The sequence below is a fragment of the Neopsephotus bourkii genome, unplaced genomic scaffold (genome assembly GCF_033783945.1).
Source record: "Neopsephotus bourkii isolate Nb327-2 ecotype Australia unplaced genomic scaffold, CSIRO-AGI_Nbou_v1 NB_379, whole genome shotgun sequence".
Lineage (NCBI taxonomy): Eukaryota > Metazoa > Chordata > Aves > Psittaciformes > Psittacidae > Neopsephotus > Neopsephotus bourkii.
In genome coordinates this window covers 966,767-986,344 of record NW_026900884.1, presented here as the reverse complement: position 1 = coordinate 986,344, position 19,578 = coordinate 966,767, and the positions used below count along the sequence as shown (strand labels likewise).

The 19,578-nt window shown below is 39.9% G+C and overlaps 2 protein-coding genes across 2 annotated transcripts; one reads left to right on the top strand and one right to left on the bottom strand.

Moving 5' to 3' along the window:
* The first annotated feature begins 3,257 nt into the window (after positions 1-3,257).
* Positions 3,258-9,450, top strand: FFAR4 (free fatty acid receptor 4). Its single transcript, XM_061348976.1, has 3 exons — positions 3,258-4,058; positions 4,795-4,923; positions 8,654-9,450. The coding sequence occupies exons 1-3, from the start codon at positions 3,528-3,530 to the stop codon at positions 9,059-9,061; spliced, it is 1,068 nt and encodes a 355-aa protein (XP_061204960.1). The 5' UTR covers positions 3,258-3,527; the 3' UTR covers positions 9,062-9,450.
* A 470-nt stretch (positions 9,451-9,920) lies between these two features.
* RBP4 (retinol binding protein 4) lies at positions 9,921-17,331 on the bottom strand. Its single transcript, XM_061348979.1, is given in 7 exon segments — positions 9,921-10,320; positions 14,016-14,228; positions 15,865-15,971; positions 16,131-16,267; positions 16,889-17,024; positions 17,143-17,272; positions 17,275-17,331. Coding segments are annotated over 7 exon segments (780 nt in total). The 5' UTR covers positions 17,318-17,331; the 3' UTR covers positions 9,921-10,306.
* Between the last annotated feature and the right edge of the window lie 2,247 nt (positions 17,332-19,578).

The following is a 19,578-nucleotide window of genomic DNA, read 5'->3' as shown; positions in this document are numbered from 1 at the left end:
GGCATTGGTGTACATGCTTCAGCTCACTGATATGAAAGTATACGGAGTGTGAGCAGTTAGAAAACTTCATAAAAAAGCAAAATAAAACAGATTTGCATTTGAACCAAACCTTAAAATAGCATAACTTATAAGCACAGAATTAACAGTGTCCAGAAGCAGAAGAGCTTCAATATGGTATGCAAAAACAAAAGTGAAAAGAGAAAGCTAACCCTGGTTGCCACTTATGCTAAAACCCTTATATAGACACAGCTTGAGTCACCTACAAGATTGGAACATCTTTTGTGAAGACAAAAAGTCAACATTTCTAATGCAATGAATTTAAATCACTTAGCAAACATTAAATATGCAATACATCTGTAACAGACTTCAGTACTATTTAATCATTGTGATACGGGTGCATGGAAATAGACCCAAAGACTTCAACACCAATCTACATGCAAGAGGATGCATAAATAAGGTAGAAACTTTCTTAGGTCATGTCCAAATGGAACCAGAATCCCCATCTCCCAGGATCACCTAGCCCAAGAGGCCCCTCTCTCTGAGAATATTTCTTATGCTCAAGAAATAAGTAAGCTGAACCATCCCCATCTGTCATGCCAGTTGATGTTTGTCAGGACACAGTCTGAAAAAGAGCTTGACTTACAGTACCTGGTAACACAGCTCTTACCTGCTGCAGAGAAGGCAAAGACTCAGGCTTTCAGTCAGGATGAAAACAAAAAATGAAACAGGATTTTTGCCTGCTAGACTAGATAATCAACTCCACAGAGGTACCTGCAACTTCCATTTAACCTGGAACAATGAAACTTGAGTTGACTCCGTGTTTTGACATTTCTGAGTGCAAAAGAGCACATAGTTTGAAAAAAATATATAGGTTAAGTAATCATAACTGGTTTCCAAGCATTCTGTTAATCACTTCCTTGTCTTAAGCACACATGGAGTATATACCACACACAGCATGTGCCTATTACAGTAATGCCAGTGTAGCTCTGTTGAAGTTACGGTTCCTCCCTTCCTCAGATTTCATGTTGTGATGGTTGCTATGATTGTAGTTACCCAACAGCAAATACAGATTTTGTACTTCACGGGAGGGAAAACAAAACTATTTTTTTATATAATGGATCCATTAGACCCACGAGTAATCAGACAGGTTTTCTTCCTGCAAGGAGCTCCCATTAATTTCATAAACCCCCTTGGAAACATGCATGTTTCTTCACACTTCTGCTGTCCCCAGGCACAGGATTTTGCACACAGGTCAACACGAAGCTTACTCAGCAATAGAAGACTAAAAGCAGTGTTTTGCTTTGGTTCTCCTCAGCAAACAATGGGCTTATGCTAAGTGAGATTCTCATCCACACCTAAGGACCAAAGCTAAAGGTGATCCTTTCTAAAGAAGATCAAGGGTCTATGCAGATACTTCCAGACATTGTCTCCTTTTTAAACATACTCCTCTATGGCACCTTCTTCCCTGATTGAAAATATCCTCATTGCTTCAATATTCTGCTTTGGTTGTTTCTCTCCCTGTTTTCCTTCCCCTGTTCTGTTCTAATTTCATTTTCCACTAATGCCAAAGGCTACAGAGGTTTCATTCACAGCAAAGCTTGCATTTATCTCTGGTACCATTTCCAACAGCCATCCACCCTGGCCCATCCTGTTAATGCCTTCCAAGTTTTCACACAGGTACAACTAGACTTCTGATGTGGCTCTTTCCCAGCCTCTGTTCAGAGCTGACCACATCACCACCACTGCCAGCTGTCTAGGACTTCAGGGATAGTTTGTCAGCTTGCATGAAGTCCCAGACACTTGAGGTTGTGACAATTGGAAGGTATTTGCTGTATTTCAAGATGCACTAATCATTTCACAGAATCAGTCCATAGCAAAGCCAACATAAATTGTGACTAGGTATGTCAAGCTTTGATCATAAGTATGGATAATCACCCTCAGTAGTTCTATTAAATTTCCTGAAACTTTTGCAATATGGGTGCAGATTTTTTTCTCCCAGCAAATGATGTAGAATAAAATCTGTGTTTTGAGACACTTGCCAGTCACTTGTGTTGCTGGCTGCCAAAAAAATCATCTTTGCAAGTTTTCATATTGTCTTCATTTAAGTTCATAGTTCATAGCAGCCACCCACTTAACAGCAGATCTGCCCACAATTCATATGGTCATCAATCAGCAAGAATTAGTAGGAGCATCTCATCCACCTGTTCATGCTGCCCTCCAAACTCCCTGTTTGATGAGACAGCACAGACAGTTAGAACCACTTATAGCTCGAGAGAAAACATGCTAATTAAAATCAGTTCTGCTCTGGCAAGGACATGGGAAGCAGTCCAGCAAAGATCTCACTCTTGTCATTCCTCATTAGGAGATTGTTCCGTAGAAGGACCGAGTTTCTGGAATCTCCCTAATCTGGAATCCCCACTAATGCCATTGCGTAAGTGGGTGATGGCAGGGTCACACCCAGAGTACATGGAAGCACCCCCTGGTCACCTGGTCCCATTGGCACACAGGTCTGGCATAACTCTCACCTAATCAAAAGGTGTAGCTCCATGTGGCCAAGCCTGTAACTGTATCTTTAAGCACCTGCTCTGGCACCAAGACAAATGAATACATCCAGAGCTGCCTGCAGTTGCACAGCTGTTTACATACTTCACGAAAACATGAGACATTATCTGCCAGTCTGTGACGATTTATGTGCTTTACTTCCAGACCATTTCCAAATCATGTGGAGTGAAGAGTGCAATCAGAAAGGCCTACTTTCATTCACAATTCGAGCAACTGCTTTCAGGAATTGCCCAGAGGCAAGATGGTTATTTTATAGGTATGTCTTCATTTACCAGGCTTCTTCAGCAAGAACCCATAACAACAGGCAGCTAACACTCTACATCAGCTTAGTAAACAGGCCCCCAAAATCAAGACAGTGGCACTTTTGACGCTTCCCCTCCACAGGACTGCTGTTTCAAAAGGCCACTGTCAAGACATGAGGCGATGGGTAAGTTCCTTTGTTTTTTACCTCAGAGCAGTGCTGGTTATCCCAGGCTCCCAAGAAGAGCTCTTGAAGCGGTCTGACAGCCATCCCTCTGTTTTAAGCCATGTAGAGACCCCAGCACAGGGAGCAGGCTGGCTGGGCCTGAGTCACTGGTGCCCCAGGGACGTGCCTGTACAGCAGAGCAGGGCTGGCTCTGGAGGAGGTGACCAGACCTGTGCCCCTCAGCATGGAGGTGCCAGAGACCCGCTCACCCCTTCCTGCCTCCCCACACACCGCGGCCTCGCCTTTGTGTGAGCCGCACCGTGTTTGCCCTCCCACTTCCTTGTTCCACACTGGCGCAAGGGCCATAAACCACCTGGCTGGGACAGCCGAGTCCTCAGCTGCACAGGCAGAAGGAAGAGGAGGGAGGGGGATGGCAGCCAGCCCCCTGCTCTTTGTTGGGAGGACACCTCGGGTGCCACCGTGGTGGCTGGGAGCTCAGCCCGTTCCCTAGGGCTGGCACCGCTGCCTGTGGTGGGTCCCTCATGCCTGCTGCACCCTCATGCTGGGGTCCAGGAGTGCACCAGGGGGGAACAGGTCCTACTTCCCCTTCTTCTCAGACTTCAGGGGCTACAATGTGACAGCCCTGCGAATTGGCGAGTCATCTGCCCTGGCCTTCATCTTCCTGCTGGCCTTGGCGGGAAACATCTGGGGCATTTACCTGCTGGTGCGACGGCAGCACCGGCTCTCTGCTGCCAACTGCCTCGTCCTCAACCTCTTCTGCGCCGACCTGCTCTTCATCACCGCCATCCCCTTCATCGCCGTCGTGCGCTGGACCGAGTCCTGGGTGCTGGGCGACGCCATCTGCCACATGCTTTTCTATGTGATGAGCCTCAGCGGCACCGTCGTCATCCTCTCGCTATCGGCCGTCAGCCTGGAGCGCGTCGTGAGCATCGCCCGGCTACGGCACGCCGCGCTCCGCCGCCGCAAGGCGCTGGCCGCAGCCCTCCTCCTCATCTGGGCCTTCGCCGCCTTCGCCACACTCCCGCTCTGCTGCTTCTTCTCTGTGGTGCGGCTGCCCGCCGCCGGCGAGGTGAGGGCTAGCGCAGGGCAGGGCCCACAGCAGCGGGGCGATGGGCGGCCGGGCCGGAGGAGAGTGGGCGACGGGAGGCGTCAGGAGTCGGGGCAGGGAGGGGGGCGCGTCCGCTCCTGTCACCGACGGGAAATGGTCTGAGGAGCGGGCAGCGCTCCGTGCTCCGGAAAGGAGACGAGGCCGTGCCCCCACCCGCCTCTGCCGCCCCCTTCTGTCCCGTCCAGCGGACCCTCCTGTTAGGTGGGAGTTGGGCATCGCCTGGGATGGTTTTGCATCCCCCAGTACGCAGGGAATCAGAGATGCTCTTTTCAGCACGTTTCCCCCTTACCGAGGACTCAGCACCCACGGAGAGCTGCCCAGAACATGCGGCAGCCCTGGAAAAAACTGCCATGCACAGATTTTTCTGCTACTGTTTTGAAATACATACAGATGTACACCCAACGCAACGCTCAAATACATGACCAAGTTTAAGGTGTAGAAGTTTCAATGTTAAAGTTGCTGTTAGCATTTGGTGTGAAATTTGTGGCAATATTTAGATGGTAGACAACATATCTATTTGGAATTGTATGGGCTTTAAAAGCCATGAAGTAATACATTAATTGCTTTAAGTAGAATCTTTTCACTAACTCGATCTGCAGCCCTTTTCTCTGTAGACACAGAGGGAGATAAGGAAAACTTTGTAGTAAAAATAATGAGTGGTACAATGTTAATTTTCTTCTCTACTCTTTGCAAACAGGACATTCAGATTTGCACCTTGGTTTGGCCCAGCAATGCAGGAGAAATAGTTTGGGATGTGACCTTTGCCACTGTTTTCTTTCTGGTACCAGGCTTGGTCATTGTCACCAGTTACTCCAAAATCCTACAGGTATGTTTTTCCTTTAAATTTTGTTGCAGAACAAAGGGAAGTACACTCACCAGGCATCATTATATGGTCACTGAATACATATACACCCAAAGATAATAGACATTTGCTTAGTGAATGGTAAGTACTGATACAAAATAAGGCACTTCAATCAGTAAGTAGCAGCCTATACCCTTCAACTAAGCAAATGCTTGAACAGCACATTACCAGAAGCCCAACACGAAGTTTGTGTTAATTTACATATAGTATTTAATACACTTCTCCATTTATGTGCTGTTCATATTTAGACTGTCAATCTGCTGAAAGCTAAAAGAGTCAGGCATTTGAAGTAATGAAAAACAAGCTTTTGCTTTCCTTGAGCCTGAACTCCAGAGTTACAAGGGATTTGTAAGAAAGCAAAAAAGAGGCAGGACTAGGAAAAAAAGCATCCCCTTTTATGTCTGCTGATCTTCTGCATGTATTTTTAGTACAGTCCTCATTAGAATACACTTATTCCTCCACAACTTCAAACTTTGCAAACAAAAAAACATAAACAATCTGCTTCCACTTTGTTTGTGTGCGGATGTTGTTTAACTGCTGAAATGTAGACGAAGACACCAAGCACCACAGAATTTTAATCTAACTAATAATAATTTTAATCTCATCTAGCAAGCATGATGTTAGTTATCTGAATTCCTTTTAAAACATCTGATTTCTTCTTCCTCTTCCAAAACCAGAGTGGGAAAGAGCTAGAAAACTTCAAACTAGGAGCTGCAATGCCTAATATTTAGCAATTATTTCCAAAAGATTCTTGATTCCTATATTAGACAATTAAACTTCACATACTATCTCTAAGGAAAATTACAGGTTTTGGAAAGGAACCACAAAATACACTGATTATTGAGCAGGGAATTAACTGATGAAATCCTGAGCACCAAGGGGCAGTGGGTACATGCACCAGAGCCGCAGTCCATGTTTCCATGAACATAGGACCGAGAATCTGGGCTCTGCATGTACTTGCCTGTTGATCAGGCTTTCACTTGTAGTCAAAATCATCAGCTTTTAGTTTCTGTGCATGCTGGAAACTCATTATAAGCTTGAGGTAAATGCATTAGGTAAAGCACCTGCCTTTTGCAACCTCATTATTTGCTGTAGTGAAAGAAGATACAAAACTCACTGGGGAGTCTGAGCCCATGAAAAGCACTGCAGAAAACTGCAGGCCCAGGAATGTCACAGTCCTTGGGCACCTCTTGTCCTTGCAGATGCCAGGTTACAATAAATAAATTTAGAAAACAAAATGGCATGTAGAGAACTAGAAGCCTGAAAAAGTGTTTGGAATACTGGATTACAAAACAGCTCCATGCTGCCATGCTCACATTTCTTCTCCAGCTTGGTAATGCAGATGATGAGGTAACATTTCTCCTGAACTGAGAAAAGAATGAGCCCATAGCAGGATCCCATCTGTTAGAACTGAATCTGCTCTCTCACACACTCTCCAGGAAGCAACCAGAACTCAGCTGGAGAATGTCTTAATCCCCACGTCATTCCCAAAAGCAGATTCACTCTCACCTCATGAGAACACTCTGTGATGCCAGTGAGCACATAGTACAATTCTCAGTGTTGCTGGAAGCAGTTCAGAGCATTCATGTATTCAATTAATACAGCATCTGTGATTATGATGATTCACTACAGATGTAAGACCTCAAATTTGTTAACAAATATACTCTACAAATGTATACTTTACACTTTAATCTGAAACTATTATTTTTATGTAACACTTCTTAGAGCACTGGCAAAAGTGGTAAGATTAGAAGCCACGATTTGTAGTTATTTAGTTTTGCACTGTTCCTCCTTGTAGGCAAGACTTACATAAGAGGCTAGAACTACTAAAGACATTTGTGCTCTGGAAGTTACCTGGTTTCTAAGCTCCTCTTTCTCAGAGTGTGTTCCAGATGCCCAGGATAGGTATCTACCTTACTTTATACTATGCAGACCAAAAAGGGATCCAAAAAATTTCCCTGCCAGCCCATGCCAGCTGAGCACTTCCGTACAATGCAGTTGCATCTTATTTACTGCAATCCTGATGATTCTTGCATTTTTAATTCTGGGCTGTACAACACCAGCAGGAAAGATGGAGGATGCTTTTATGGGACAGATACTGTGGCCATTTTGAACAGTGGAGGCTGAGCAGGGCACAGAATTTGCTTTTCCCACTTTTATATTAGAAGGAGATATTAGTCCTTTGTATTTTGTGAAACCTTCATTCTTACTAAGACAGGTTAGGTGAACTCTGAGACCAACTCTTGGATTGGATTGTTTGGAGGAGTTAGCCTATTTTCTGGGTTGCAAATGGGTATAGCAGAAGATCATCAGCCTAGAATAGTTTTACATCCTGAAAACACCAGAATTCTCTGCCCATTTTGAATCAGAGAAGCAGCTACTGAGACTGTTCCATTATCAGGCTCAGCAGCTGCTGAGAAGCCCATTTTTGGATCACAGGTCTTGATTTACACACCTGCATTCTCTTGAAATTTTTGGTAGATGTCTAGGTTCTTAATGATATTTATTCTAGGCCATTGCCCTCTGTGACCAATTCAGAAAACTGCAGAAAAAATGAAAATTGCTCTCTTTCTCTCTCTCTATATAAATAGATATAACCATTTTGATCTTTACCTGAACCAAGAAGCTACTAAGCATTACTAGTATTAGTGTTATCCTTCCATTAGTTACTGCTAAGGGGAAATGTCACACATACAAGCAGTAGGAAGAATCTTACGCCTTCTGGCTTTCCTACTTACTTTCGTTACACCAAATTGATCCAGGTTTTTGAAAATACCCCTTCATTCCCTATGCAGGGGATAAAATGGCATCTCAATTATTTAACAAAAATGTTTGTATGCTGTATATTTTGATTTCTTCTTATTTGCATCAGATAAGTGAATGTAACAGACTTACTTGTGCCATGCCAGCTTCAGTGAAGATGGGGAGGTAGCGCATGAGATTCAGTTTTCTGCAAGCTGTTGGGATTCATTATTCTACCTGGTGACAGATGTTTGACCCCCATGAATACTGGATTCCCAAACTACCCATAGTCTGGTTTGTTACATTGGACTGTACTTTTACAAGAGACACAGTTTCTTAGTGACAAATGGATCTGTAAATTTCCAGGTTAGTTCACAGAGAACAATTCTGATTACTGACTGAAATTTTACACAAAGCTTGAAGTAAAATTCCTTTCACATTTAAAACATATCATTATTTTGTTGCTGTAATAAATTCATGATCTAATACCTGCCTTATAATATCAGCATGGCTGTAAGAGAACTGGATTGCGTTCCTCCTTGTGCATCAATAGGATTGTTCATTATGTTCCAGTTTGCATTTGTGAAAAAAAATCAATGGGTTTATTTAGATAGAACAAATGAGGTCATAATTTAAAGTTAATGGGATTTCATGAGTAATTAAGGTTCTGTTTTATGCTGAAAAGTATGCTTGGAAGAAAGCCATAAGGAGATCAACCAGCCTGACTAATACTGACATGAGTTCACAGCTGAAAGGAAAAAAAAGCTAGTAAACTGAGAATGTTTGAAATGGAACCACTGACAAAAAGTAAAATGGAATTATGGAAGGCCTTTTTGTGGTCACTTTTCAAAACAGAAACATTATGTGCTACGATTTACTTTTGCACTTGTAAAAACATGTTAAAAATTCTTCTAGGTTTCAGTGAAAGTTACTTTCTTTTCTTTTACTGCAGATTACAAAAGCATCAAGAAGGAGTTTAAATGCTGGCTTAGCCTACTCAGAAAATCATCAGATTCGTGTTTCCCAGCAAGACTACAAACTATTCCGAACCCTCGTTGTTTTGGTGATCTCTTTCTTCATCATGTGGAGCCCAATTATAATAATTATTCTTTTAATCTTAGTTCAGAACTACAAACAAGATTTAATTATTTTTCCATCAGTTTTTTTCTGGATAGTGTTATTCACTTTTGCCAACTCTGCTGTCAATCCAATTTTGTATAATGTTGCCCATTTCAGACGTAAATGTCAGGAAATTTTTCTCTGTTGTACAGGGATCCCTGTAAGGCATGGGGCTGGTTCAGAAACCACTGTAAGAAGAAGTAACCATGAACAACCAAATCTGTCTTTCATTACCAGATAATTATTTAAAGCTTAAGCTGTGACACAATTTTGATGTTAATGTCTATGTTAACCCAAGTTGAATAGGTCACTATGTTATAGTACTATATACCAGAGAAGGAAAAACAAAAAAGCAAACTAGAATCTGTATTTTTGATTCCTGAAAGTAAAATTCTCGACTTCACTGCTTTGCCTTAGTAAGATTTGGACAATTTAATCCAATGGTTTTAATTTGCCACTTACACTGAAATAGATATGAATTTGGCAGTTAACTTGGTGTATTTAAATAGTTGAAATAAGTACATACCAGACAAATTAATTTCTCTGAGGGTACATTTTTAGTTGGCATAAATGTCATTAACTTTAATGAAGTTACAGTGAATCTATATCAGGGGCACTTGATCTATTTTTACTCTTTTACTTTCTACTGAGTAGGAGATTAACTTTCTAGTGAATATATACATCCTCAGAAAGTATCTCTCTTTTATTCAATCCCATTTAAAACAGGCACTTGATTATACACTTAGAAAACTGACTGCCTGAACACAGGTTTGAGCAGACTAACCAATTTCATGTAGGAAACAAGATGATAAGCATCATATTGGTAGTATCACCAAGTGAATAACCAATTATATTCCACCTCAAATTAAAAATATGGACATAATGCCTTCTAATTTATAAATAAGGAATAACGAAATGTTTACTTGTTGTGTGTAAAATAGTTCTTTTTAAAAGATGCATATTTTTTATGAATTCAGTAGGCATATAATAAAGTTGATCAATGATATATAGGGTCACTGAAATTTCTTCCTCTTTTCTAAAATGCTATTGGGAACAATTTCCAGTATTTCCTTGGAAAAAAGATGACATTGTATTGAAAATAAATTAAAATACATTTATTTTGTTTCTTTTTAATGGAAACCCTTCAGTCAGAAATTGAAACTGCTAAAAAAAAAAAAAAGAAAAAATAAATTCTTAATGATTATTTGTCACCAATTCAAAACAGTGCATTAAGAAAATGGTCTACTAATAAAACCAATGTCTCCATATGTACAGATCTGCATACAAACAATTTGAATCCCCTGTAATCCAAGTTTATTAAAATGTTTCATTAGTTTATTAACAAGATAAGCTACACAGCTCAGATAAATATACTCAAAATCTAAATTAAGCCATTTAAAAGGTTTTCAGGAGAACACCCAATCAAAGTGTGAACTTTACATCCATGGTGTTGTTATGTGGTTTCTTTCCATAGTTTTGGACCTCCTTAAGAGCAAAATCCTAAAAAAAAAAAAAATAATAAAAAATGTTGGTTCTCAGACACACCAGACAAAATTAAAATATACAAACTTTCACCAATTTTAAAATGCATACATATCTACTTTCTTTAAAATGTTCTTGAGTTCAGCAGGCTGTTACTTGTAATGCTAATGCCAATACCTTGGTCCTCAGTTTGTAATTCCAAAGAATTTCCAACTTGGAACAAAACAGGAATTCTCCCAATCTATTATACCTGTCCTGAGCATTTTAATACTTTGGCAAACAAGGGACTGGATAGACCAGTGATAAAAAAGTTATTTATTTACTTTAGCAAGCTTCAAAATATTTGCCTTTTAAAAATTATTAATTTAAGAGTGTCTTTCAACAAAGTGAGACTCTCCTGACCTGCAAAATGCCTAATGACAACAGTAAATTAGCTGAGGTAATATGCCATACTTTAATTCACAGTTTTTGCTTCTAGCAAATGCTAACAGCAAATTCAGCTTACAGCTCTACTGACATTACTTTGTATTGTGTTTACATGTAGTCCCACTGTGATGTCCACACTGGTATTTGTGTAACTCAGAGCAGCCTAAGTTTTTCTTCTGAGACACTAAGTGTATCAGAGCTGGATCCATATTTCAAAAGGAGCTGCCATCAGAAATGCAATGCAAGTTACAACCAAAACACTCATCATTTCCTAAGCTTCTGCCTTAGCCACTATACAAAGAATAAGTATTTTAGATTTTTTTCTCCCAGCAGGATAAGTTCTGTACATCTGCTTGACTTTTGGGGGAACTGAAGTTCTTTGAGTACAGCATTAATTTAAAAAGGTAATGAAAAATCTTGGGGGTGGGGGGAGAAATTAGTGTCAAGTCATTGAATATGCACAGTTAGAAACAGATACAAGCCTATTCTTGCAGCATCTATGAATTTTAGTCAGAATTTTACCACAGTAACAACTGAATGCAGGTCAGTACAGACAATTGAAATTGGCTTTTTCTGCTACTAATTCTGTAACTCTTAATAGCAGAATGGAAACTAAAGTACCAGGGCTTCCTAAGGAATTCAGGGATTTTATAAGAGTTTCTGATATAAACTTTCAATACATGTTTTTTTCAGTCTGGCTCACAATCATTCTCTCATTCCCAAATGTTCTTGCTTTGCAGAAACTTTGGGTTAATGATAGTGGATAATTCAGAATCAACCAACACTATGGTAATTACAGGTTCTGATTACAGTAAGGGAAAAATGCAAATTGCTGGCTTTAACTTTCATTTAATCTTTGGTGCTGGGCTCATAAAGATAAACTCAATAAAAAGCAGACAGCATTAAGGACCTGGGCTGCTATTTTTCATTGACAAACAGTAACACCTAACATTTGAATATAAATCAGGATAGCTGACAAAGAACACAGCACTCAGTGCAACTTGGCAGATTTGATTATTTCCATAACAAATTAGAGGCATCATGACCAACTTTTAAGGTTAGCAAGTCAAAGAACATTTAGGACTGAACTTTCAAAAGACATTCTGAACTTTCATTTTTAAATTACAGTATTGGTTTTATATTCCGTGGGGAAAAAAACACACCAAACATTCAATTATATAGAAATTCTGAGACATTTGAACAAGTTATATCACAAATTATGAATAAACCAGTATAGTGAGCATTTCTTCTCAGTTTATGCTTGCAAAGATTGACAATACATTTATTGTCTTGCAAGCCTTGTATAGTGCAGAAATAATAGATAAAACAGATTCCACCATGCTGAATTAGGCCAGTACCTGAACTAGCCCAATCTCCTGATTTTACGGGGGGATATTTTTTCCTGGGTTTGGCAGAAATGCAAAGAATCACCATAGCACACACCTCTCAAAATCACAGCACAACATCTGTATATTTACACTTCACCTTATATTTAATACAAAACCATCCCTAATTATGTCATTATTTTGTTTTCTCATCCTGAGAAATTTTTATTCTCACTGTAGTTTATTTGAAATGAGCAGTGAATATGGCATTCAAAACGAGAAAGTATCAATTTATATAATAACATAGTTTCTTTTCTATCCTACCCTTTACGCAATCATAGATATCATTCACAAAAGCCAATTTCATTTGCATTTTGTGTCTCTTAGTCTTGAGTGCCTTAAATGTCATCTGTCTTTTATACTGTCTCCAGATTCTCATTCAAGACAGAAGTTTTGTTTCCATTGTTGTCAAGCACTTTTTCCAGGTCACTAATCAGTATTCTAAATACCCATCTTAGCAGATCTTTCAGGCACCCTGTTATCAGCATACCTACTTTACAACATGGCAATATATTACTCTTTGTTTATAGAGCAGATGAACAGGTAATAGAGACACAAGAGCTGACTGTGCTCATCTGTTATGACTTTCTTTACAATACACAAAAGTTCCTTCAGTCAATCCCAGTTTATTCTAACATGTCATTTAGAAAAGCCTTTAATCTTGATTTACAGATTTCAGTGATGAAGAACATACAACAGCTCTTGGTAAACTGTTCCAAAGGTTAATGACCTTTGGACTTAAACAAATGGCTATTTATTTCTGCTCTGAATGTGTCCTTTTTAAAGTTCCATCTATTTTAATTTATTATCCCTATGTTTGCAAGTTCTTTGTTATCCAATTCCCACTGCTTGTGTGGGCAAGCACAGACTTTGCTCAGGTCAGCCTTTAACCTGTTTCTGATGAGAAAAGATCAAGATCTTTGAAGCCTTCACTAGAAGAAACATTTAACAAGTTTTCTCTGCTCTTTGAAGCTTCTAACTCAACCTCAGTATCCTTTCCAGGGGAAACATATATATATCCTGTGGTATAAAACACAACACTCTCATATGAGTTCACATTCAGCTGGTTCACCAGTCAAGTCTTCTGTAGATATTGTGTCTTCCAGAATGCTAGGGGTAGAGGTAGGGGTGGGTACACAACTATTTTATTTCTTCTAAATATTATGGCCTCTCCATTCTTCACTATTTCTCATTTTAGGTGTAATCTCTATCAGTAAGTATATTAAGTTTTCTTCTGGATCATCAATTAAAGTAGCATAAATTACTATTTGGCCTTTTCTAATATTTTTGAGCAGAAGTGAGCTAATCTGTATCCTTCCCTGTGTTGCAAGCTCAGCCTGACTATGTGATTCAAGATAGGCTCATATTACCAGTATGAAGGCTGTGTCTCTCTTCCACCACCCTTCGTGAAACAGTTGGCATGAGGATATGTGAGAAAGGGTCTGCTAAAAGGTATCCTTTCCAAGACATCTGATTTTACTTATAATCCTTTTATGAAGAATTTGTCAAAGAAGTTTTTGAAAATACATTCTATTCAACAACTATTTTGTTGAGAAAGACAAAGAGATCTGGTCAAAGAGATACAACTTCTTTTTACAGCAACTATGAAGTTTATCCTTACTATGTTTACTCATACTACATTGATATAATGTTTTACAACTTCCTCTAATTATTGTTTCAGGTGATGTGATGTGCCGCATAAAAAGCTATACACCTCAGCTCTCCTCCAGATATGGGAAGAAAAGTTTGGAAATAACTTACTACAAGTTCCAGTTTTCAAAAGACAATATTACAGCCACTAACTAAAAGACTTAATGTATTTGCTATTTAATGAACAATTGACTCCTAGTGCTTTAGTCACCAAACCCTGAAACAATATTCTTCAGAAAAAAATGTTCTTACCATTATGAACAATAACTCTGTATTTTCTGTCTAAGCAAAGGTCCTTCTGCCTTTGTCTGACAATTTTCTGTGCCTCTGGAGGCAATCCCTTGGGGTCGCGGGAGAACACAAAGGAATAGCTATCAGCACAAGTGCCATCTTCATTCAGCTGGCGGCAGGAGTAATGAAGAGCATAGGTATCATAATCTGTGTCCACTACCCAGTGATCATCATCTGGAAGGAATTGTAGCAAATAGCAAAGGTGAGACACAAGCAATATCTGGTGAAACTAGAGAGATTGCTGCCATAACTCTTAAAAAAAAAAAACAATGAAAATTGCTATAAATGATAACAGATTAGCTCTTAATTTATTCCTGTCTCCAGTATTTAATTCCATGGTTTTGGGGGAGTTTTCCATTTTATAAATAAGATAAGCATATTTATCAGAGACAGTGATGGAGAAAAGAGGAAATGGTTGGCACACTGCTGCTCCTCTAACGTAGATTCAGAACAAGAGCAGCATGAAGAATTGCTAATAAATGCCTTGTAAATCCATGCCTGAACATCATTAGAAAATGTAGCAGGAAAGAAAAAAAAGGAATCATGTGTTACAGTAGCTATCATTAAGTATAAAGAAAGTTTTCTTATTTTAAAGAAGAAAGGGGAACACTCAGACAAAAAGAAAAGTTAAAAAAGTAAATAGAGAAGCTAAATGTATTCTTGGTCATGCTAGTCATGCTTCAGATTACTCAAAACCATAACTATTTTCCTATCAGGGATGTTACTTAAGCTGGATTTTTAAGGAAAAAGATTATCGTGCAGTTTCCATGTGTGTTAGAAGTGCGTTTGCTGCAAACTCTATCATAAACCCTCTTCACAAAACACAGTGACAATTTCAGGAAATTCTTAACTATTTAGCTAGGCAATCTCATAAATACCCAGTCACAGAGCCACGCTGTGCTAACAGAAGTGAACTTGAGTTTTTTCAGTAGAAAGTGTCATTTCTACACTTCCCTTTCCTGGAGCAAAAATCCTCCCTGATGCTATGTCTATGCTGGTGAAGGAATACTGTATATTCTCTTCCCCATCTCTCCTGTGGGTGGGGACCACAGTTCTTAGAAAGGTAGAATCTGGGGGCAGCCAGCAATCTGAACTATCCATGAAAACATGATTCAGCAGCATGCTGTGAAGAGATTTGGCAACAATTCAAAAGCAGTTGGCATCCAAAGCATTCTTTGTAACTGTGTCTTTGGAGAGAATGGAGCTCAAATCACTTCCAAATTCCACCTGCTTCTCTTGGAAACAATCCGTGGAAATGTCTTGAGCTGCAAGTGTCTGGATCTCTACTTGGCTCAATAAACTGATTTTGCCTAGGGTGTGACAGATGACAGAAAAATATGAATGTATATATACTAGATCATATTTGTTTCTTAAAACAGATAAATCTCTACATTTGAAAATATGAAACCAAGCAAAATAACAGTTACAAAATCTTTTCTCCTGCTCATCCAAGTCTGACATTAGGCTCTTCAGAGAGAACAGAAGCATTGATAACTGGAGTTCTGAACTAAAGACTTAAAATACTTCATCTGCCTTTCGTTTCTTTCCAGTGACCTTCAATTATATTGTTGGATAGCAAACAAAAGAAATGCAAAGATATACAAAGGCCTGGTCTTGACTTGTTTAAAGAAAGCCAACCAGCTCACCCATGTGAAAAATAGTGCTTACCTTGTTCACACAAAGGCTTTGCTGTATGATAGTTATTACATGTTTTAAGTGTGTTTAAGAAGTCTGAGCCTGTATTTCCCTTCCCCAGGATGGACATACAACGTAACTAGTTGTTCTTCATCTTCTACAGCTAAGTACTCACTTCCTTTCTGCAGAAAAGAGGCAACACCCCAGTACTTCATCTTGAACTTGGCAGGATCGTCTGTGTCAGTGAAAGAGCCAATCATGTCAGCACAGACATCCCAGTTGCTGTGGCCAGAAAGAAAAGATACATCACATGCAGCCCTAACAGCACAGATTTGGTGTGACTGCATGACTACCACAGAGACAGCAGGTAGGATTAGAGCACCAGTAAGCAAAGGAGAATTTAAGTGAAATGGACTAAGAGGAAGATTGCAAACAGCTTACTTGAAGAGTCTGACTCTGCCCTTTGCAGTGGCAGTCATTTGTCCATTCTCATCTATGGTGAAGTCAGCTACCACATTGTCCTGCAGAAACAGCCCCTCGGGATCTTTTTTTGCCATGGCATACCAGACGCCACTGTACTGTAAGGAAATAAGAAAGGTTGTGGTTAGACCTAGAAGTATGGAAAACTACATACAGACATTAAAACTGGGGGGGGGGGGGGGTAACAGAGGGGAGGACATGCAGATATTTCACTGTCCCTAGAAGTTGTACCTAGGAAACAAATCCAGCTGTTGCAACAGCATAAACCCACCAACATGTCCTAGTGCAGCCAGGGGCGGAGAAATAATTGATTCTGTTTGTCTGTTATTTATATCTGCAGTTCTCCAGCATTTAAAATGCAAAATTTGGTGGGAAGAGAATAACTGGTAGATCTTGTCAGATCTGTGTATAGATGCTTTCTCCTTGCAATGACGTCTGAAAACACGAGTATTAATTTTTCATAGAAACAACCAAATCACTACTCTCATTTTATTACAGTTTGAGACGAGCCTGCTAAAGCTCAGTTTCTGCAGTATTCCTTACCAGATGCATCAGGATCCAGCATCTGTGGAGGTGTGGGCCACATCACACACTTCTGCTGTTTTGCAGTCTGTGACTTTGAGTGAAAATGTGAACACTGATGCTACTGAATGCCAGATTTTGTAGCCTGGGAAGAGGAGTTAGGCAAGATATCAAAGATCCATGAGAGAAAGATTTACCCTGTTCTTGTCGAAGTTCTCCTTGACTTTGAAGCTGCTTACTCGGCAGTCCCGCTGTGCTGTGCTGCTGCCCAGCAAGGCCAGTGCCAGCAGGAGCAGCCAGGACAGAGCTCTTTCTGTATGGGCCATCCTGTCCCTGCAGCAACAGCAAACAGAGAATAGCATCAGAAACAGGCTCTGTGACACAACTGAGGAAGGGAGGAAGGCTGCCCTGACAGATCCCCAGGCATTATGGAGCTTTCCCTGATGCATACACAGGCAAGGCACCCGGTTGTCCCCAGCCCACCACAGCAGGATCCCTTACAGACAGTGCTGGTCCCTGTAGCCTCTTGAGAGCCCAAGTGTTGATGGCAATGGTGGGGCTCCCAGACAGGGAATGCTTATGTAGTCCTGGGTCTTTCGCAACCCCCTGAGGTACAAAGCCATCATTGGATGGGGAGCAGGGAGGTGGGTTGCATGCAGGGCCTCTTCATAGCAACGTCTTGCATAACTCCCATGGGCTCAGGTGGTCTTTGACCCTGACCTGCAGTCAAGCAGGCACTAGGAACAAATGCCTCTCTGTGGTTTTCCTAAGCCAGAGGCAGAGCTCACACCTGGGAGAAGGGGTGTGCACATGTGCAGGGAGAACAAAGGAAGAGAGGCACTCCGTCTCTGCAGGGGGGAGAGTTAGTTGTGTTCACCTCCTATGTGATTTTATGCTGCAGTCCAAAGTCCTTCTTGCCCAATGTGCTCAACCCAGTTACAAGGTGCAGACCTGTTTCCTCCGCCTCCTCCCCAAATTCTTTGCCAGTTTTCCCCTGATAAACAGTGGCAAACATCATACATGCAAGTTTCTGCTAACATTTCTGAAAGCCTCGTCATGTCAGAACTTCTTCAGGTCCTTATGACTGGTTCCCTCTTCCTTCCCAAAAGATGGCTCAGGTGCCAATCTCATGGTCTGCTCTCAGGAACAGGAACTGGGGCCCTGCAAATCTCTGAGAAGGCAAAGAGCACTTTGTGTGGTACTGCGAAGGTGGTAGGACATATGTGCAGCCTGCAAATACCTGAGTGCAGATACATGCCACATCTGGCCCTTTTCACATCAGTCTTAAATCAGAGTTTCCAGAATTTCTATTGTGTTTTTGGCAAACAGTTTTCAGTTCCATAAACCATTATTTTCTCCTGTCCAGGCAAGTTTTGCTGCCTCTCAGTCAATATTTGTTCTATAGTTTCAACATCTTTAGGAAGCATTAGAGAAAACCTGTTAATTATTTTCTAGACATGTAACCAGAGCGCGATAGGAATGATTATTACCAAGAGAACTAGTTCACCTACTTTTTTTACCTCCCAATTTTGAAAGAATAGATATGGGGCCTGTTAGTTAAAGGGCTTTGTTCATTACTTTAATGCACATTAAAGTATGGCGATACCAATGTGGTATAAAAAATACTTCTTCAACAGTAGCTGATGTAAAGAATTAAAACAATTTATTGAGCATGGTCTTTCCTAGAAATTTATTTCAGCTTTCTATTTCTTTCATATATTCATAAAAATATTAAACTTTTTACTGTTTTTGCAATCTTTTTCATATGTAATGCAGACAGTAACACAGTCTGATTTATTTTCCTTTTCTGCTTTGTGTTGGTGCATTTTTACATAGATAGTAGATTTTTGTTCACTTTCTCAAGCATCAAATGCTCAGGGCTGTTCCAAATCTTCTCTGAAGCCCTTGATTCACAGGATAACATCAGACACTGAAAATTTTATTATGTTTAATATTAAGGCTACTATTTGGAATAAAGAAGGTATTTAACATAGGTAACCAGAAAGGATAAGGTATATTAATTGTCCTGCAACTTTAAGCAGTAATCTTTCAACAAACCAACCTTTCCATTTTAAAATGAGATTTTCAAGTTTGCTAACTCCCACAAAGACTTAAGAGAAACAACAATCTATATCCCTCTGTTGGCTTTCAGAACCTTGTTCTAGCCTCTGGCAATGCTGATGCCAGTTATATTGATGTTTTTTTACAAAACTTTTACAAAGCTATCACTATTTTTAATATATGAATTTATCATACTTACAAGAGTGTAATCAACATGGATTTTCTTTGTTCAGTGTCTCACGTGATGACGGTAAGAAGACAGACTATAGTTTAATTTACAAGCTTTAAATCTGTTACTTTCTTAATACCAAAGAAAACAATTATTTTCCACCAAATCATGAAATATTATTATTTCTCCTAAATTTGTCCTCTTTGGAATTCTGTATACTGCTTTATATTCCCAGACAGGTTCTTTCAGGATCAAAACTATTCCTACAAAATTTTGTCAATAACATAATGATCCATGAAAATTCTATTACAGAAGTTTTCAAAGGAGTCTACAGTCACTCATCCAAATGAAACAAAACGATGAGATTTGACCACCTCTGAAAATCTAGATCAGCAGCCCCATTATATTTACTGCATGTTGTCCTCAGCAGTTTTACAGACAGGAGACCAAATCATGTTTCACTGAAACAAAAAATATGCTTCTGTTAGTAATTTTTAATTAAGGGCAAGAGCCATTTCAGTGTCTTAAATTATTCTGAGCTCATCAACAAAAATAAATCAGAAGCGTGTAATTTTGTGTTAGCCATGGCACAGCATTTCTTTGTGTGCCTCTGCTGATCTCTGCCATGTTTGGCAATGCATATCTGGAGAATGGGAA

Bases quoted from the DNA above. Each gene is read 5' to 3' on its own strand.
- FFAR4 (XM_061348976.1), top strand. From the start codon at position 3,528: ATGCTGGGGTCCAGGAGTGCACCAGGGGGGAACAGGTCCTACTTCCCC. The intron at 4,059-4,794 runs GTGAGGGCTAGC...CTTTGCAAACAG, and splicing joins GGCTGCCCGCCGCCGGCGAG to GACATTCAGATTTGCACCTT. The intron at 4,924-8,653 runs GTATGTTTTTCC...CTTTTACTGCAG, and splicing joins GTTACTCCAAAATCCTACAG to ATTACAAAAGCATCAAGAAG.